This window comes from Lissotriton vulgaris, chromosome 4_1 (genome assembly GCF_964263255.1).
Source record: "Lissotriton vulgaris chromosome 4_1, aLisVul1.2, whole genome shotgun sequence".
Lineage (NCBI taxonomy): Eukaryota > Metazoa > Chordata > Amphibia > Caudata > Salamandridae > Lissotriton > Lissotriton vulgaris.
The window spans coordinates 1,759,178,440-1,759,199,235 of NC_141691.1; the positions used below are offsets into that span (position 1 = coordinate 1,759,178,440).

The 20,796-nt window shown below is 45.4% G+C and overlaps 1 protein-coding gene across 2 annotated transcripts in view; it reads left to right on the forward strand.

Moving 5' to 3' along the window:
* Positions 1-20,796, forward strand: part of GRHL2 (grainyhead like transcription factor 2) — a 452,715-nt gene that overhangs the window by 373,988 nt on the left and 57,931 nt on the right. For both annotated transcript variants that reach the window (XM_086966065.1, XM_086966066.1), the window contains exons 10-11: positions 3,859-3,946; positions 4,048-4,193. In XM_086966065.1, the coding sequence (XP_086822191.1) occupies positions 3,859-3,946; positions 4,048-4,193 (234 nt within the window). The remainder of the gene's footprint in view (positions 1-3,858; positions 3,947-4,047; positions 4,194-20,796) is intronic.

Consider the following 20,796-nt stretch of genomic DNA (forward strand, 5'->3'; position numbering starts at 1 on the left):
TAAACTTTTATGTATTGGTATAAATAGTTTTATCTGCAATGTTGTATGAGCTGTATTGTGTTTAATGTATTTTTACTCTGTACTATGTATTTGTGAAATTGTTCTGATTTTATGTGCTTTTATGAGAATTGTCTCGAATAAAGCTTATACAAACATAAAAACATAAAACACTCCAGTGAAACTATCCACTAGGGGGTGAGCAGCCAAGTTCATACTCATTTATTCATGACCTTGATTGACCTGGACTCCATGGGTATGTTGACCCCATCAGTTCTCTTTTATTTATTTATGGTGTCATCGCCACCTTGCTACCAAAGATCTTTCTACAACTGCACCTACTCCTTATCAATTTGATTTGGGTACACTTCATACCACCCACATCCTTTTGCTATTTCAGCTTTTTCCAACCTTTCAAATATTTGGATTTTGAGGAGTTTGAAGAAGGGAGGAGTCACGAAATTTAGAAGGTGCCTGAGACTTGTTAGGTCACATCTGATCCTACCTGGAGTTATTCATGGAAGGCAGAGAATCTTAGCGATAGGAGGGGAAAAAGAAAAACTAGATCCAAAAAATAAGCTACCTCTCCAAACATCTCTGCACAATTTGCAGGTAACAAACTTGAATCTTTGGTGTCAACAGGATTGTGTTTTAGCACTTAAAGGTCCTGTTAACAATGCACAATTCAGTGGAATTAATTGTGTCGACCTCAGAAGCTCAAAAGGCTAAGGGCCATATGTATTATTCCAAATTGCGATCGCAGGCCGAAATTCGCAATTTGTGATTCCCTATTTTGCAATTGCATTTAAGGAATCTCAAATTGCGATTCCTTAAATGCAATGTAAGAAGCACAGAAAAAGTGCAATTTTGCCTTAAGAAATTGCAAATTACCATCAACTTCAAGTTGGTGGTAATTTGCGATTTCTTTGAAAAATGCACTTTTTTGAATTTTTCAAAGTGCCATGTGGCGCACATACATGCCGGTAGACATGTATGTGTGCCACATGTGCACACATGCACATTTCAGGGGTGCAACAGGGTTTCCTTTTAACAGCTTGGCTCCCTTGAAATTGCATTCTCAATTTGCGATTCTCTAATTGAGAATCGCAAATTGAGAATGTCTTCCTATGCATTTCTATGGGCCTTTAGGCCCATAGGAATGAATGGGGAGATCTTCCTTAACTGCGAATCGCAATTTGCGATTTGCATTTTGTGATTCTCAAATAGCGAATCGCAAAAAATCGCTATTTGAGAATCGCAAAAGAACATTTTGATACATATGGCCCAAAGAGCCTTATTATGAGTTTGGAAGTTTGGTGGTCCGACTGCCCTATTGCAAGTAGAGCGGTCAGACCACCATGGGATCGCTGCTGCTGCCAGGGATCCATGATGCCTGGCAGTCTTGCAGTGGTCTGAGGCCCATAATGTGCTGGCGGTGCCGCTGCGGGACTGCGAAGCGTATTAGGAGTTTCCTCACTGCCACATCATGAAAAGTGTGGCAGGGTGGAAACAAAGGGGGCTGTTGCCTCTGCGCCAGGGGCTTCATGCAGGGGGGGCATAGTCCATGCCCTACTGGAACATGCAATGGCATTCCCATTGTGGTGCCTTGCTAAGGCTTACGTAAGAGTCTTAGCACTGCACCGCCGCGGGCCAGCTACCGCAGGACCGCCCGACCTAGATTCCACGTAGAATAAAGTGAGCAGTCTCAATATGGCTTTGGCGGCGTGGCAGCAGGACGCTGGCGTTGCAGCCCACTGCCAAACCGTCAAAGTCATAATAAGGCCTTAAATTAGGTTGAATTCAAATTTGACAAATTTCTTCAAAAATGGTTTTCATTTTAAATTTGGCATTTATGCCTTAAGAGTGTTTTGTAACTTTTCAGAAGATGTTTAAAAAGTGAAGAAAGAACCTGTGTAGCAAGCGCCTACAGGGTGCATATGTTTTCTATGTCTGTTGTTTCTAGACTGCCTTATAAGGCAATAGTGCACATTGTTTTTGTTTAGGCCATGAGGAAGACCATCTGTGGTTGAAAAGCATTGCTGAGTAAATCTTTACTGCAACACTTTGCCTCCTAAAAATAATAATGGGACCTGCACCTGTTTTCTCGTACCTGCCCAGCTTCAGGTGGAAGCGACCAGGCTTCTGCAGGATCATTTGCACTATTTACGTGTATGTGTGTGTGTGTGTGTGTGTGTATATATACACGTGTATATATATATATATATTCTCCATGACTGGTTCCTTTCGCCACTCCAACAGCGCTCAATACGGGTGCGGCGCCCTGCAGCTGAACCACGCTGCTGATATATTGTCCACAGCTCCCTCACAGGAAACAAATGGGTCGCACTCCACGGGTATTCTTTTTGCAGTTTTTTTATTTTTAAGTTACATTCCACAGGCAGATGTTCCGATCTACGCGTTTCGGTATTACAAATACCTTGCTCACGATCAACCGTTCTCTGAGCTACCCCTTCAAGATATACTGCAGTACATTGTATTCAATACATCACTTCCTGTTAGGGGTATGTCAGAGCCTCTAAGCTTTATGGGACATGTAGTTTTTTTACCAAAGTGTCAATATTACTTCATATTGCCCAATTTTTGTTACATTTTACAATTCAACAATTGCAAATAAGGATGTTGTGACATGCTGGTGATATTAGGATCCCTCTAGTGGGATTTGGTTAGCAGTGTAGTAACAGGTTTGACTCTGTTCATCCATAAGCAGCTTAGCTCAGAGAACGGTTGATCGTGAGCAAGGTATTTGTAATACCGAAACGCGTAGATCGGAACATCTGCCTGTGGAATGTAACTTAAAAATAAAAAAACTGCAAAAAGAATACCCGTGGAGTGCGACCCATTTGTTTCCTGTGAGGGAGCTGTGGACAATATATATATATATATATATATATATATATATATATATATATATATATATATATATATATATATATATATATATATAGTTATATCTAGGTTTATATATAACTATATAAAACGCACACATATGTATATATACATACACAGATGTATGTTTGTGTGTGTGTGTGTATATATATATATATAAAAAATACACATATATATATGTATTACCTTATTAACCCACAACCCCTAAACCCACACTCACCCTAAACCATAAATGTATCCTTCCCACCCAAAAATCCAAACCTAGCCTAAACTCTAAAAATATCCTTGCCACCCAAAGCCCCTACCCACCCCAAACCATAAGATTACTGTTGTCACCTAAAAACCCATAACCACCCTAAACTCTAAAAATAACCTTGCCACCCTAATATATACACACACACACATATATATATATATATATATATATATATATATATATATATATATATATATATATATATATATATATTTAAAACAGCACTGGCTCTAATGTGGTGTCTCCGAGTTGTTTCCTGAGAGCGTGGGATATGGACTGTGCTTATTGGGAACTTATTTTAGTCGGTTTCACTCCGCCGGCGTCCACGCCACCTTTCACGGGTCGAGGGATCCGGAAGGAGTTCTGTTGGGAAACGAATATATATATATATATATATATATATATATATATATATATATATATATTTCGACAAAGCTCGTCCCAATTGCAACTTCCAGCCGGATTCGCTTAGAAGACAAGACAGACCCAGTTTGGTGCTTTGAAATTTATTTCTTAAACGCCACCAAGATCCCTGCCTTGATCACATGACCTATATATATATGTGTGTGTGTGTGTGTGTATATATATTAGGGTATTTCTGTTTACCTTGTAAGTTAGAGGTGGAAACACTTATATATTCAACAAGAGAATGTTTACAAGCTGTGCTGATATGTTTTGATGTTCTTTTTGTATGTCAGGGGGCAGAAAGGAAGATCCGAGATGAGGAAAGGAAGCAGAACAGAAAAAGAGGGAAAGCACAGATGGCTCAGTCACAGTGTAGTAACTGTAAGTAGCCCTGGGGCGCCTTGACTTCACCTGTAGCTCTACAATGGATTATCACGACTGGGGCCCTCATGCTCTTAATGCTAATCTTTTGTGTTGAACAGCAAACAATGGAAAGATATCTGCGACAGCAATCCCTCTGCAGAAGAAAAGTGACATCACCTTCTTTAAAACAATGACGGATCTGGACTCCCAGCCCGTGCTCTTCATTCCTGATGTTCACTTTGGAAATTTACAAAGGACCGGGCAGGTAAGGATCAATTCACCCACCTGACATCTTATTATGATATAGTGTCTGAAATGTCTGGCCTGAGTCCAGTGGATTGGAGGCCACCAGTGAGACTCAGAGTTGGTTTAGTGTTTATGCGTGTTTGTACAGGGATTTGTAAAGCATGAACCTAGGAAGCAATAGAGATCTGAGATTCGAAGGGATACTGAGAAAGTTCACAACTATCGTTATTTTGGACTTGTGTGCTAGATAATAAATAACAGTGTGGCTCGTGACCCAAATAAAAACACATTCTCCGCTATTTCACAGGCGGATTGAAAGTTGAATGTTGCACATCTTAAAAACAGGAAAATTAGAGGTAAACTAAAAAAGGAATAAGGGGAAAAGAAAACTAAAGTGTAAAAATGCGGGACATCAGAGCTTTTATTAAGCAAAGTGAGATGTCTATTAGAGAGCCCCTCACAGGAACCAAATGTAGAGCCTGACTCTATAGAGTGAGCAGAGAGAGGAAGTTTTTGTGTCGGAGAGAATCAAACCTCAGGCAAATTCCACGATGTAAAAAAGAAAAGTGATGGAGAAACTACTGCCAAAGAGGCACGGAAAAAAGGAGAGTGTTTGAAAGGAATTAATGGTGATTTAACACTTTACTTTTGAAATTTGTACCCATCATTTCCAGTCTTGAGGCTCACTCAAGAGTGTTATTTGTTGTCCTGATTGCTCAGCTGAGAGCACGTGAAGGCCTGCGGACCCATCGTGTGTTTTCTGCAGAGTTAGAGATGATTTGTGTAATGGTTTAAACAAAGGACATGGAGATAGATTTGAAATGTGTGGTTCTGATTTTGTTCCTTCCCCCCCCCCCCCCCCCCCCCCCCAGCCCCCCTTCATCCTCTATTCAGTGAGTTTAAAGCAAGGACCAGAGGGGTGTCCTGTTAAAAATTATAGGGATGACGAAAATGTTGTGAATAATAATGTCCAAAATAATGCTGAAATGCAAACTCAAGATGAGTGGGACTGGCTTCCGGGGAGTCTTGAGAAGTGCATTAGTGAACAGGTAGCCAACTAAACCGGGGTGGTTTGCTTGGCTGGCATAATGTTGGATTGAAGTTCTGGAAGCTCTTTGGTGGTGTGAATGCCGGCCAGAATGTTGCTGGTAACCTATCGTCTCTCCCTGTGCTTTTATGTGTTATGCACTGACGACGAGTGAGCGATAGACAGCTTGAGCTTAATATTATTGTGGAGTCTGGTTGTAAGGTGTTTGTGAGCGGGGACTACATGAAAGGTGTTATGGTGTTCTGTCTAATGAGTGTGGGATTGCACTTCTCATGTCATTGCAAACATGTAGTTGCACTTATTCGTGGACTGGAATGAGAGATAGCTGTGCATGTCATCATGCCTGCTGTTCCTGTGGGGGACCTATGTACTTATTCTTGAGTAGGTAAGGTCAAGAGTCCTGCATTGCTCATACTGTCCTACTGTGGGAGGTTGGAATAATTCATATGTTGGAGAGATTTTGAATCATTTCTTTTTGAAAAGCCAAGCCTTAACAAGGAGTGTACATATTTTTATGAGAGGCAGGTGGACCATGAAACAAAAGTTGGCTCTGTGTAGTTTTCATCTTGCATTGAAATCCTTAACATTTTCTGCTCATGGATGTTCTTGGGTGGGACATCCTGAAGCGAGAGATACAAACATGCAGGATGCCAGCTGCATGTGCTGTGTGCTTTCCCGTAAAGGGTGGTAAGTGCAGCCTATGGCAATCACAACAGTGCTGGATGAGGTGGCGTCTGGAGGCGAGTAGGTGTTCTGGATTATTCTAGTTTTGGGGCTGGGGGAGCTGGTGTGGCAGGGCCATGGGTGAGTTTTGGGTGGGAGTCTGGCAGCCACTAAAGTGCTGAGGGAGGCTATGTAGGGGCCTGAGGCCTCCTGGACCATGCAGGCATTATAGGTGGGGTGCAACGGGACGCTCAGGCTATTGTTCATGGTTGGACAGGGAACAACTGTGTTCACTGGTTCTCTCAGGTTGCCCCGACGTTTGAAAAAGGGTGCAGGATGCTCCTAATGTGCCCAAAGAATTTGGTGTAAACTTTAAATAGTTATGTACATGTGGCTCTCGTAGTTAAAAAATTATATGGAGTTGCATGCATGCAAGATTCACACTCCTATTCTTTAAAATTTTCCTCAATTTCAAATGATCATGAATATATCTTGCATTTGCCAGAAGAGAATTGCATAAACTTTCTGCTTATATAAAGAATGAGGGGATGATCAGCTAATGTGGTAGTATGGAATGAAGGGCTCTGTTCTGAGAGTATCTTTGTAGCTTTCCTTGGATGAGCAGTGGCGCTTACTATTGATGACTCCAGGAGCAACGCAGATTGCTCTGGTCATGGAGAGTCAGTAAATCACTTGGAGCACTGGCATTATTCATAATTCAATTACCATCCCACCCTATAATCTGCAATACCAACAACCCACGACTAAAATATGTATCTTACTGACAAAAATATAAAAAGGTAAATATACTTTGAAAATAACCAATAAACGTAAAATAATTAAAATACCTATTAAACATTTAAACAATTCACATAATTATAAATCCATTAAATACTACATTTACAATACACAATTACTAATTACATTAATTTGAATTTAATTTACTGTTCACTCTATTTCTCTACAAACCTAAAAACCTGCTATTACTTAATAAAAGAAATTATACATTTTAAATTACAAACTGTACCTTAAAAAATTAATAACAATTAAACTAACAATACTAACACCTGAAGCTGCCCCCACTGTGGTCTGTAGCAATGCCCTGACTTGTATTGTTTAGCATTGCCCTGACTTGTATTGTTTAGTATTGTGCTGTTCCGTTGCCCTGGTTGTTCCTGTTGCCTTGTGCTGTCCACGCTGCCGCCCACCCCGCTCCCTGCCGCTGCTCCTCCGCAGCCCCGCCCCCACTCCTGCTGGTTACCTCGACCCTCCCATTCGCCACCCCGCTCCCACCTCCCAGCTGCTCCTCCCTCGCTCTGCCCCCCCCACACTCTCCATTTATGGCAGAGTCCGCGCGGGTGCGCCGATTGTGCGCCAAAGGTAAGCCCGTCTGCGCCCGTCCGCGCCTGGACTGCGCCCAGCGCCAGACCCCCTGGCCCCCGAAGATGCCAGCCCACCCGCCAGACATACGACTACGCTACCCTCAACGCACTCAACACCGGCCGAAACCCCGGCTGCCACCGTGCCACCCCAGGACACACCCATGGACCCTTCACCTGCCAATCCTGCAAGTTCTCCTGCATCCGGACCTGCACCGCACCCGCCAAGACGAGCACCAGCAGCAACCACTTGAAGTGCATCCTGCTCAACACTCGCTCCGTCCACAGACACGCCGTGGAACTCTGGAACCTCCTCGACACCACATCTCCAGACGTCGCCTTCGTCACGGAAACCTGGATGAACTCCTCCTCAGCACCAGACATCGCCATCGCATCGCCATCCCGGACGGATACAAGATCACCCGAAGGGACCGCGTCAACCAGACTGGAGGAGGAATTGCCATCGTCCACAAGAACACCATCCGCATCACGACCAACTCCGACGACACCCTCACAGCCGCCGAACACCTGCACTTCCAGATCCACACCGACCCCAAGACCACCCTCAGAGGCACCCTCATCTACAGACCCCCGGGACCTCGCACACAATTCAGCGAAGACATCGCCAACTTAATCAGCCCACACGCCCTCCCCTTCGCTGACTACATCCTCCTCGGGGACCTCAACTTCCACCTGGAGAACAACAACGACCGCAACACCACCACCCTGCTGGACAACCTCGCCAACCTCGGACTCAAGCAACTGGTGACCACGCCACCCACTACGCCGGCCACACGCTTGACCCCGTCTTCTCCTCCAGCAAGGACATCTCCTTCAGCCACGCCACCGGACTCCACTGGACAGACCACAGCTGCGTCCACTTCAGCTTCAGAAGGACCACGCTCCACCACCACCCGCAACAGGTCCCCCGCAGAAGCTGGAACAAGATCACTGCCGACCAGCTCGCCACAGCCCTGAGCCAGAACCCTCCCGCCAGCTCAGCGAACCCCAACCAAGCCGCCAACAACCTCACGAGGTGGATCAGCAACTGCGCAGACGACCTCGCTCCACTGAAGATCTGTGTTGGATTTTGATTGATTATCTGTACCTCAGGGGTAAAGGGGTAGATGGGAAATACCCCTGGTCTCTGGAGGGGAGGTTGGGGTCAACCTGATGGTAGGGGACTCTCCAATACCTGGCCATATTGCATGACTCTGGCTCACAGCATAAGCCCTACTTTTCTGAGGCCTTTGTTACATGACTAGAGCCGACAAGGACTGCGGAGAAGTCTGGGCGCACGTTCGTAAGCGGCACAGAGGTACATTTACCATCAATATTCGGCTACATACTCTCACATGCCTTTGAGAGTTAGGCCCAAAAAATATTAAATGGGAATACTCTGCAAATATTCATATGTTTGTACAAATAGAAAGGACTGTGTGCTCTTTGCACTTTTACTAATGGAAATTTGTAGACCTGCCAACTTAGAAATGACTTTTACCAAATAAGGAGGGAATGGGGCCTTGAGGGGAGGGATCTGGTATAGAGAGAGGACCTCTGAGCCCATCGCCACCTGCCAACAATGAAGAATGCATTAGCCATTAAGAGTGGCCAGGGCTTAGAGCCCGGCATTGTCTGAGGAGACCCCCGAGCTCCCCAAAATAAATACACATTAAAGAGGCTTCTAAAGCTCGTAAAGCTGGGTAGAGACTCCACACACTGAACTTAACCCTTTCGATGCTGATGACGAGCTCAGCTCGTCATCACCCACGGGTGTTGTGTGCTGATGACGAGCTGAGCTCATCATGGTGCCACTAAGATGGCATTTTCCAGCACAGGGGGGGGGGAAACGACCAGCAGCCATGTGGTTAAAACCATGTAGCCTGATGGCTAGAGCGGTCGACCTCGAAGCTGGTGAACAGGGTTCGAGTCTCGGCAGGGACACTCAACATCCTGTGATTCTGGGCAAATCACTTAATCTGCCTGTGCCTAACAAAAATGAATGTGTCGGTGTGTAACGCAACTAGTGCTCGTGTAAAGCGCCCTGATACCGTCCGGTAAAATTTGCCCTATATAAAACTCTTGAAAATGATTAAAAAAAACATGTTAAGCCGATATCCTATGATACATGGAGGCACCATGTGAGTTGGCAGGTCAGAATTTGGACCTTTCATGGCCAATGCACAAAGTCTTGTAAAAGTACATAGTGTGCTCTTGTAGTACTAATTCCTGCACGCGTAAGTGCTTTTGTGAATCGGCCCCTACACGACCAGCGCGGTACTGTAAATATATGATGCATAATCCTGCTCACACTATGAACATCGCCTGCGTGAAGGTGCAACGAGGGAGCGGTGGCAGAGGCGATTGTGATCTTGGTTCAGGGGCACTTCCTGCCCTGCTGCCTTGAGCTCTCCCTGGCGCTTGCAGAATGACCCTATGGCATAACCACCGTGAACTCATAATTAACAGTTGAGTGAACAAGTGAAACTTGTAACCGCTTTAAGCATTATACAGAGAGCGAGCACGTTTTTGGGCCGAGATGAAAGGCGAGGGCTGGCAGGCGGCCTCGCGAAACGCACCCCTGGGGCCTCCGAGAAGCGGACTAATAAAGGTGAGGCCCCTCGGCCACCGTAAGCATCAGCATCAGCACCCTGGTAGCCGGAAGGACTGCTGCTTGTGAACAAGGCTCCCGGAAGTGAGCTTCACCTACTGACACCACAAGTCTGTCTACCTGTGGCGGATGTACCGCCGGCGGTACCTTACTCCGGCTGCTAAATAAACTTTTCAACTTTGGAGATGATGTTCGCACACGCTGAAAAATGTATCCGTTTCAAGCCTGCGCGATAAATTAAAAAGCATGTCCTCACTTATCAAATGGGAAACAATCTATCTTGTGAGATAAATCGGCTCCTTGCTGACGTCTAATCTCCAAAAACAAACCCATTTCATCATGCATGTCAAATGGGATATGCCCCAAAACACACGAGAGACGGGACTCAGTAAAGAAACAGGTCTGAACTCCTGCCCATGGAGGGCTGAGCTCCGCCTCTCTCTTTTAAAGGCCAGTCACTCAATAAATAAATAACGACGAAATGAAATAACACTACTTAAATCAAAGTTGTGGTGTTAAAAAACAAATGTATACATATGCTCATTGCTCATGGTGAAATGGCCTGGATTACAGGAAAAGGACGCTCACAAATCTCTTAAAAATATATGGGAATGGTGCCACCACGTGGCGGGTATAAGAAATGCTCAAGTGGTAAAACGGAGGGTTTATGTAGTAGAGCAACAATCCCAATCTACCCATCAACAACCAGCAAGCAGCCCGAAAACCAAAGCACACAGCTATGTGAAGAAATAGCTTAATTTCTGCCAAGGCTTGGAAATAGGGGTTTTTAATAGAAGGCCGAGAGTGGATTCACTGGAACAATTTACATAGAGGTCGCGTCTAGCAGTGTGAATGTCCAAACAAGCAATGACATACCTGGAAACATCATCGTTGCATTCATTCACCTTCACCCTACAGACACACCTTGACCACAGTGACACATGAGAACGAATAATACCTCTTTTGGAACTTCAAAATTACGTTTTTAGAAAAAAGCGAATCTTTTTGTTCCCTATGTGAAATACACAAGACCTATGGGTTTTTTTGCAATTCAATTTTTATTGCGGGATTTCCATGGCGTTCGTTTACAGCTTGTTGTAATTTAATACAGAATTACAGTTCTTTTCTTACGACCCCATTGATTCCCACTGTATGGACATATGAGTTTTGTGGTGGGCAGGGCCACTGGAAATCTGCTATTCTGTTGCCGCAACATTTGCTGCATAATTATGGTCATGAAGCATTTGTCACGTAATTCATCTGCTGAATAATTTGCAGATTCTGCAAAAAAATAATTGTTTACTGTTCAATCAAGTTAAAAAGTTAAAAATAATAAAAACGCAGCAACACATGTTGCCTTGCAGTGGAACGCCTTTTGTAAAAGTTGACTAGTCACTTCAATTGCCTATTGCAGTGGCACCTCTAGAAGTGAATTTTAAGGGGGCTACACAATAGGCCACTGAGAAAACTGGTGGGGCCACCTACAAAAGGCAACCAAAACGGTTTGTATACAATTGACATATGTACACGTTTATACACATATGTACATATATATATATAATATATGCACACATGCACATGTTTGTTTAAAATGTTTAAATAGGACTTGCATGTAAGTGTATATATATCTATATAGATGTAGATATATACTTACATTCATACATACATATATAGATAAACATTTTGTAAGTGATCATTGTTAGAAATTGGATTTCTGGTTGGCTAGGGCATGCGGCTAAGTCAGGCAGAAACCCCCACTCTAGTCAGGGCAAGGGAGTTACATGCTGAAGATAACTCCTGCTTACCCCCTTGGTAGCTTGGCAGAGCAGTCAGGCTTATCCCAGAGGCAATGTGTAAAGCGTTTGCGGAACACACTCACACAGCAGCGACACATTAGGCACACCACAAAAGAAACTCCACACAAGGGTATATCAAAAATAGCCTTTGTTTTATCCATAAAACACATAAGAACATAATCACATATATACACTGTGCCACCAGGCACTTGGCATGACTTTACAGGGATTATATATACCACAGGGCCAATCGGGCCAGTGTAATTACATTACATAAATCACCATTAGGGAGGACAACCAGTAACTACTGATAAGATCACATTTCAGCCTAGCATATTATGTATATAATCACAGGTGCACCTTAGGTACACTTGCAGCCGGCCCATGTAACATAGACCCGCCCCCTTTAGACATCACCATTATGGTACACAATTCTTGCGTGGGCCACATAGGCACCACGATGTAATCAGGGCCTGCCCCGATTATACCTGAGAGCACACTGGCCCCCAATCGGCTGTCCCAGCGCTTCTGAGCTAACCACCTGGACTGCGTGGTAATTTTGTGGAGGTTCCTTCCTCCACCTCGACCTGTGAGCCTAATCTGCAAGCGCTGGGACGCCCCGTTGCTGTCGCAGCCATGCGCTATATAAGCCCATTTAACATAACATTTAATCAATGTCCCTTTTCAAAGTCAGGGCTCAGTGTACCCCTCCAGCAGCTGCCCGCGATCTGGCAGTGGCAGTCACAGACCTCACACTTTCTAAGCGCGGAGCCACAAAACAACTCGGGGAGAAACCCAACAGCTCCAGGCAGGCCCGCAAGTAGCAGGTCTCTCTCTCTCTCTCAACAAAACTGATGGCCCCCAAAGTGGCCGCCTGCTACCCTGCGGTGCAGCTGCCTCCTAGCAGCAAATGGGAGACAGTGATTCCCCTCCAGCCGGTTCTTCCACGGGACGCCAAGTGGAGCCTTGCGCGCCGCTGGCTCCTTCTACATGGTGAGACAAGGAGTGAAGTCCCCGACTCACCACTTCTTCGTCGATCTTTCTCTCTGCAGCGGTGGGCCCCACCCACAGTCAGGCTCGGCCTTTGCCTGGCTTCTGGCTGCTGTTCCCAGCTTGTTTCTGCTCGCGGCAGTGGGTCCAACCCACAATCAGGCCCAAATGCTGCCTGACTCCAGGCGGCTTCCTGGCTGCAGCGCTTGTTACGAGCAGAGTTGGAGCCCCCTTCTCGGGCTCTGGAAATATAATAAAAAAGCGCCCATCACACATGTCTTGTGTGCGACACAGCGCTGAGGGGCACAGCAGAGACAAAGTGTTCCTCACGCTCCTTGGTGGTGTATCAAACACAGCCCTCACCAAGCTCTGCTTTGGCACGAGCCCACGCCAAGGGCTCAACACATAGGAATCCTGCAGCTCCCCAAATCCAGGTCCAGGGCAATCAAGGTAGAGTGCTCAACCCGGTGCTAACTCCACAGAAATAGGAATCCTTTAGCTCCCCAAGCCCAGGTTCAGGGCAATCAAGGTAAAGCGCTCAGCCGGGCGCTAAGTCCCAAAAATCCCATAGGGCAGAGCTGGGCACATGCAGGACCGCACGCAGGGCCTCCCGGCAGAAGACAGCTGCTGGGTCCCATGGCGGTATCTCCTGGTAGTGTCCTTCCTTCAGATCCAAGAAAGCTCACCTACAAGGGGTCAGAGACCCAATATTTATATCAACCAGTGTATTTGTTCTTCCCCCTGGCACAGGGCCCTGTGCCCAGTCCAAACCAGTTCTGGGGGACACTTGCACACATGTTTTCAAGTGCACAACCACATCTATTGTTAGTGTAGCCCCTGGCCACAGTCACACCACATGGGGACGGAGCCATCATTGTGGAAGGCAGGCACAGCCCTATTCAGGTTCAGGTGCTACTCCTCCCACCAGTTCCAATGCGGATCAGGCCTATTCAGCCTGGCACTGACTCACCCAGACCCTCTGGAGCCACAGGCAGGCACAAAGACACATAGCACACAGAAAAGCCTACTTCTAAAAGTAGCCCCTGGCCACAGTCACACCACATGGGGACGGAGCCATCATTGTGGAAGGCAGGCACAGCCCTATTCAGGTTCAGGTGCTACTCCTCCCACCAGTTCCAATGCGGATCAGGCCTATTCAGCCTAGCACTGACTCACCCAGACCCTCTGGAGCCACAGGCAGGCACAAAGACACGTAGCACACAGAAAAGCCTACTTCTAAAAGTGGCATTTCTAAAATAGTAATAACAAACATGTGCATACCAGTACGCAGCAATCATCACCACGATTCTAAACATACCAAACTTAATCACGCTACTCCTCTCATGTCAGTAATTACCACTGAAACATATATCAGGGAATTCCCAATCATTCCTATGCGAGGGCAGCCTCACAGCAGTGAGACACCGTATAGGCTGTTTCTCACTACCAGGACATGCCACACAGTTAAGGCACATGTCCTACCTTTTACCTATACCGCACCCTGCACATGGCGCTAGCTAGGGCCTACCTTAGGGGTGACTGATATGTAGTAAAAGGGGAGTCACAGATGTGGCAACCCCTTTATGTGCCACGTTACAGCGGCAGTAAACTTTGTGAGCAGGCCCTGCAATGGCAGAGGCCTGAGACAGGTTTGAAAGGCTACTTTGGAGAGTGGCGCCGCCAGCACTGTAAGCTCACCCGTAGCATTTAATTTACTGGCCATGGGTATATGAGATAACACTTTACAAGGGACTGATAGGTAAATTAGCCATATTAACTCAAGGAGACCAAGTCTATCAAGACGTGATTAGAGACTCAAAACTGTGTGTTGTTAATGGTAAAAAGAAAAATCTTTTTTCTTTTTATGAAGCCCTCACCCACCAACTTAGTTGGTGGATTGCTTCATCATTGCGCCCACCTGGTGACACTGAGTGTGTTCCGGGTGTGTTACAACGCCTGTGTTACAGCGGAGCAGGTATATTGCTGAGCGAGCAGTGATGGTGACGTGAAAGTGAAATTTAAAAACTCTCCAGTGGTCACATTAACACAAAAGGGATTCTCTTTAATGTCTGGGCCTCTGGCAGTAGTAAAAACAAGGCAGTGGATGTAGGTGGAGTAGTGTTAACAGACTCCTGCATCCAGTGGGTGGTCTACATGTTTCAGCCAGGCCTTGGTGTTTAACTGGCTTAACAACCAAATAGGTGTAGACCAATCTTAACATGTTTACCATAGAGAACACATGCACTTTAACACTGAACAGCAGTAATAAAGTGCCAGAGTCCTAAAACCACCAACAACAGCTCAGAAAAAATACCGGAGGAAGTCAAAAAGTTCTGTTATGACCCTGCAAAAAGGGCCAAGTCCAACAATCATCTTTTAAATTAACTGAATGTAAATTTATCCCATGTGGATATCCTGAATATCAGACCTAGCGGCACCCCTGTGGATCGACAGTGAACTGGTGGTTGCTTGTGTTAGGTTGTCAACATTGTTGGACATTATTGGACATTGTTCAACAGGCGCACTCCTTTAGACAAGAGCAGCGGCTTCCATTTTCTGTATGGATTTCCTTGTGCTTGGACCAAAACCTGTTAAAAGTTTGGTTATCCTTCTTTAGGTTGCTGATATGTGGTAGGTTGATCAGATTGAGTGCCACTGCAGTAGTCCTTCACATTTATCTAGTATTGTTTGCCCTTTTGCTTGCTCTATGCTTTTATGCAGTACTTCTTTGAGAGGAGCCTTTTGGGCAATGACTTGCAGAAGCAATAGAGTTATGAAGATCCCCCAAAATTACGTTCACATGAGGGTGACTATCTTGTCATCGTGGCCTGCCTCTATGTGGCTTCCCTTGACAATTGTGAGATGTTTGTTTTAGGTCAATAAGGATTGGAGGTTTGCTGCAGAATGACATTTGGCCGCTTTTTACTACACAGATCCTTTGCCTTACAATGGAATCATAAATCATTGCAGGGGATTTGTGTATCCTTGACGAACTACTTTTTCATTCAGGCTACAAAATTTAGTTTGACACTGAGTTGTGCAAGTGGAGTGGGGCTTATAAAGCAAGAGCCCGGGACTGCGACGGACTGTGAAGTCTTGAAAAGTGACAAGTCACTCATCTGAAGTTTCACAGCACTGAAAGGCACTTGTTTTACTGGAGTAAGCTACTTCTTGAAATTGTTACAATTCTTTACTGGTAATTTCATTACTCTGAGACCTTCTTCTCGAATCAGTCATTACTGTATGAGTAGAGCCCATCTCTTTAGGTAGATGTAATCCAGTCCCATCTATAACTCTAATTTTCCTAAATAAGCAAACCTCCCTTGTATAACGTATGCCTCCTCCCTTCCAGAAATCTTGTGGCATCAAAGCTTAAACGTATGACCTGGAATTCCTTTTTCATCCTAATGACTAGAGAAAGCAGGAAAGAAATTACTGGTAAGTAATTGTAACATTACCTCCTCATCTACTTCATCGCTCCAGTCATTACTCTATGAGGCATACCAAAGCTTCAGCCATTTGAATGCATTTTTAAATCAACCACAAATGGCAACAGTTAAGCTTTCACTGCTTTGTTCCAAAAGCTCCAGACCTTTTTCCTTCACACTAGATTCTGGACAAAGTGAAAAATACAAACAGGTGACCAATCTCAGGTCCTCACAACCACCCGGTGGCACATCCCTGTCCAAAGTGAAAATACATTCTCTAACTAGTTGTCTTAAAAATCACATCATTGAGGGTCCTTATACCTCTGAACAAGAGACTGACATGTTTCTCGTCGAACCCCCTTGAACCTTGAGGGAAAAACCTCCTCAGTTGTTTTACACTAAGGGTAAAGTGAGAGAAAGGCCTCATAACTAACACCTTAAGTGTAACTCATACTGTAGATAGGTAGAGATCTGCTTAATCATATTACCCTGAAGAAGACATTTGACCTTCTTGGGCATCTAAAGAGCCCAAAACATCTTGATAAGAAATGTAGTTGTCTGAGTCATTATATTCAGAGAATATCCTAATACATTTGCATTAGATTATACCATGTGCACCCTCCGAATAAAGAGAAAACTACAATTTGTATAACGGTTCGTATTTTAAGTCACTGCAGCCTAGGTTATATGCATACATTCTTATTAAGAACGCCCATGATATGTTACCTACCTTGAGGGGAGAGGACACCAAGGATGATGCATGCCGTGACAATGTGGGTGAGGTGTCATCTTCCAGTATCTGGGCATATCTGATTTCCTTCATGTGATCAAAAGGGTATGATCAGAAACTTGAGGCCCTATGTACTGAATGTGTTTATTTAAACCTCATCAGTCTCAGCACATCCAATTACTGAGGAATCCATCTACTCAATGGAGAGAAAGATGGATTTATCCTTTCTTAGTTGAATAAAAAAGAACCAACAATGGTCCCCCTTCATAGACAAATTATTCTGTAATTGCGCTCTCTGCTATTTCTTTCATTTACAAAACAAATTCTGTTGATCAAAATATGAATTATTTAAGTACCTACAAATACGTGATTCTTTTCTTGAAAACATTCTAATATCTGCTTGGACAAAAATGAATGATTGGAATTATAGTATAATAGAAATCGTGTAGCTAAGTTTTGAGACTTTTACAGTATCTTCATTGAATACACTATTGATGACTTAAATAAATCTCTTTCTGAAAGTGGTCGTCTAAGCTTGGTCAGGAAATCAGTACTGTTAGCATCACAAAAGCCCTAGTGATGGTGTTTTATACATTTAGTTCAGCAAATCTTCACTTAGAACAGTTTAAGTTTCTGAATATGATGCATTACACTTCACAGGAACTGATTAAATTGAACGGTTGTATACATTTTAAATGCTTTAGATGTAACTCAGAAGTTGGTTAGTTCCATATGTTTGTACAATGCATGTGTCTGGCTGAATTTTGAACTAAATCAGCAAATGCCGTTTTAGATCTACTACAAGGAATCAGCACAATGAGACATTCATTTTGTTTTCATTGCTGTGGTAGTGGCTACATTGTGTATAGCTGTAGAATGAGTTAATTATTTTCCCCCAGTATCAAAAAATGCTAGAACCTAATGTATCACACATAGAAAATGTGGGAAAGGAAGAATATAATTTGTTAAAAATAGGGGCAGGGCACAAATTACAACCAGTATTTAAGATTATTTTTAAATATTTCAATTTTCCCCCTGTACACCCTTCAATGACACATTGTTAAGTAAAACTCCAGAGTAGTAATAAGTTGAAGTATTTATTTTAATGGTAGATACCAACGGAGCTTCTTTCCTCAGTCCTTCTCTCTGGTCATCAGCTTGAAACAATGCAGCGTGACCAGTGAGAGCAACCGAAAAGCAGGAATGCTCACAACAAATAATAACATTCTGAAAATGACATATTGGCTCGTGTGGCAACACGAGAGCACATTACAAGAACTAATTCCTTAAAGGTATGAAACACAACACATCTTCCCCTTAATACAAAAAATAAAATACAATTGAAAAAAAAAAAAAAAACATTAATCAGATGAACTATCACAAACAAAATCTTTTAACCATACTGGTTTGGATCTAATCCTCACAGATCGATCCACATTAATATTATCTTGAGATGCATCAAGAGTCAAGTCAAGTCAAGTAAAAATTTGTATAGCGCGCTACTCACCCAGAGGGTCTCAAGGCGCTAAGGGAGAGGAGTTCGCTACTGATCGAACAGCCAGGTTTTGAGTTGCTTTCTGAAGGAGAGGTGGTTCTGTGTAAGACGGAGGTGGGTGGGGAAGGAGTTCCAGGTCTTGGCCGCCAAATAGGAGAAGGATCTTCCTCCCATGGTGGCTCTTCGGATGCGAGGGCTTGGTTGGACGATCGTAGTTGGCGAGTGGGGGTGTAAAAGGTCAGGCGAGTGTTGAGGTATCTGGGTCCTAGGTCGCGGAGTGCCTTGTTTGCGTGGGTGGGGAGACGAAACGTGATTCTCTTGTTGACAGGGAGCCAGGGCAGGTCTCTCAGGTGACCGGATATGTGGTTGTGGCGAGGTAAGTCTAGGATGAGTCGAACGGAGGCGTTCTGAATGCGTTGAAGTTTTTTCTGCAATTTGGCTGTGGTTCCGGCGTAGAGGGTGTTTCTGTAGTCCAGTCGGCTGGTGACAAGTGCTTGGGTGACCGTCTTCCTTGTTTCTGTGGGGATCCATCTGAAGATCTTTCAGAGCATGCGTAGGATGTTAAAACATGATGATGAGACGGCGTTGACTTGTCTGGTCATCGAGAGGGAGGAGTCTAGGATGAATCCCAAGTTGCGAGCATGGTCCGTTGGTTTGGGTGCGCTGCCTAGGGCCGGGGGCCACCATGAGTCGTCCCCGGCAGAGGGGGATGATCCTAGGATGAGGACTTCCGTTTTGTCTGAGTTCAGTTTAAGGCAGCTGTTCTTCATCCACTCGGCTACGTCTTTCATCCCTTCGTGTAGGTTGGTTTTGGCGGTGGTTGAGTTTTTGGTGAGGGAGAGGATCAGCTGGGTGTCGTCTGCATAGGAGATGATGTTGAGGTTGTGTTGGCGTGCGATGGAGGCGAGGGGGCTCATGTAGATGTTGAAGAGGGTGGGGCTGAGCGATGATCCTTGTGGAATGCCGCATATGACTTCGGTGGCCTCTGATCTGAAAGGGGGGAGGCGGACTCTCTGGTTTCTTCCGGCGAGGAACGAGATGATCCAATCCAATGCCTTATCTTGTATCCCGATGTCCCTGAGGCGTTGTACAAGGGTGCGGTGGCAGACCGCGTCGAACGCTGCGGAGAGGTCCAGGAGGATGAGGGCCGCTGTTTCTCCGTTGTCGAGCAGAGTCCGGATGTCGTCTGTGGCTGCAATGTGGGCGGTCTCGGTGCTGTGGTTGGCTCGGAAGCCGGACAGTGAGGGGTCGAGGGAATCGTTAGACTCGAGGAAGGCGGCGAGCTGATTGTTGACGGTCTTCTCTATGACTTTGGCGGGGAACGGGAGGAGCAAGATGGGGCGGTAGTTCTTAAGTTCGTGGGGTCTGTTGTAGGTTTCTTCAGGAGGGCGCTGAGTTCGGCATGTTTCCAGCTTTCCGGGAAGGTAGCGGTGTTGAAGGAGCAGTTGATGATGTCCCGGGTATAAGGTGCGATGACGGAGTCGGCCTTGTTGAAGATGTGATGGGGGCATGGGTCGGTTGGCGATCCGGAGTGGATGGAACTCATCAAGCGGATGGTGTCTTCAGTGCTGATCGGGGTCCAGGCGTGAAGAGTGGTGGTGAGGGGTTTCGGTTCAGTGGTGAGGGGAGTGGACTGGTCCCCGAAGCTGTTATGAATGTTTGCAATCTTGCTGTGGAAGAACGAGGCTAGAGAGTCGCAGAGGTCTTGAGAGGGAGTGATGTTGTTGTTGCCAGCGCTGGGATTGGTGAGCTCTTTGACAATGCTGAAGAGTTCCTTGCTGTTGTGGGCGTTGTAGTCTAGTCGATCCTTGAATGCTGATTTCTTGGTGGTGCGGATCAGCTGGTGGTGTTTGCGGGTGGCGTTCTTGAGGGCGGTCATGTTGTCTGTGGTTGGGTTTATTCGCCAGACTTTCTCGAGGGTGCGGCAGTTCTTTTTGGAGTTCTTGAGGTCGTCGTTGAACCAGGAGGCTATTTTGCTTCCTGGCTTGTTGGGATGGTTTTTCAAGGGTGCTAGTTCGTTAGCCCAGTGGGTGATCCACTGTGCGAGATTGATGGCTGCTTGATTTGGGTCCGTTGATATGGCGGGAGGGTTTTGGTTCAGAGATGTGTTGAGCTGGTCGGTGGTGATTTTGTTCCAGTTTCTGCGGGGAATTTGTTCCGGGTGGTGGTGGATCGTGGTCTTTCTGAAGCTAAAGTGGACGCAGCTGTGGTCTGTCCAGTGGAGTCCCGTGATGTGTTTGAAAGAGATGTGCTTGCTGGAGGAGGAGATTGGGTCGAGCGTGTGTCCGGCGTAGTGGGTGGGGGTGTTCACCAGTTGTTTGAGTCCGAGATTGGCGAGGTTATCCAGCAGGATGGTGGTGTTGTTGTCGTTGTTGTTTTCCAGGTGGAAGTTGAGGTCCCCTAGGAGAATGTAGTCATCGGAGGGGAGGGCGTGTGGGCTGACAAAGTCAGCGATGTCTTCGCTGAATTGTGTGCGGGGTCC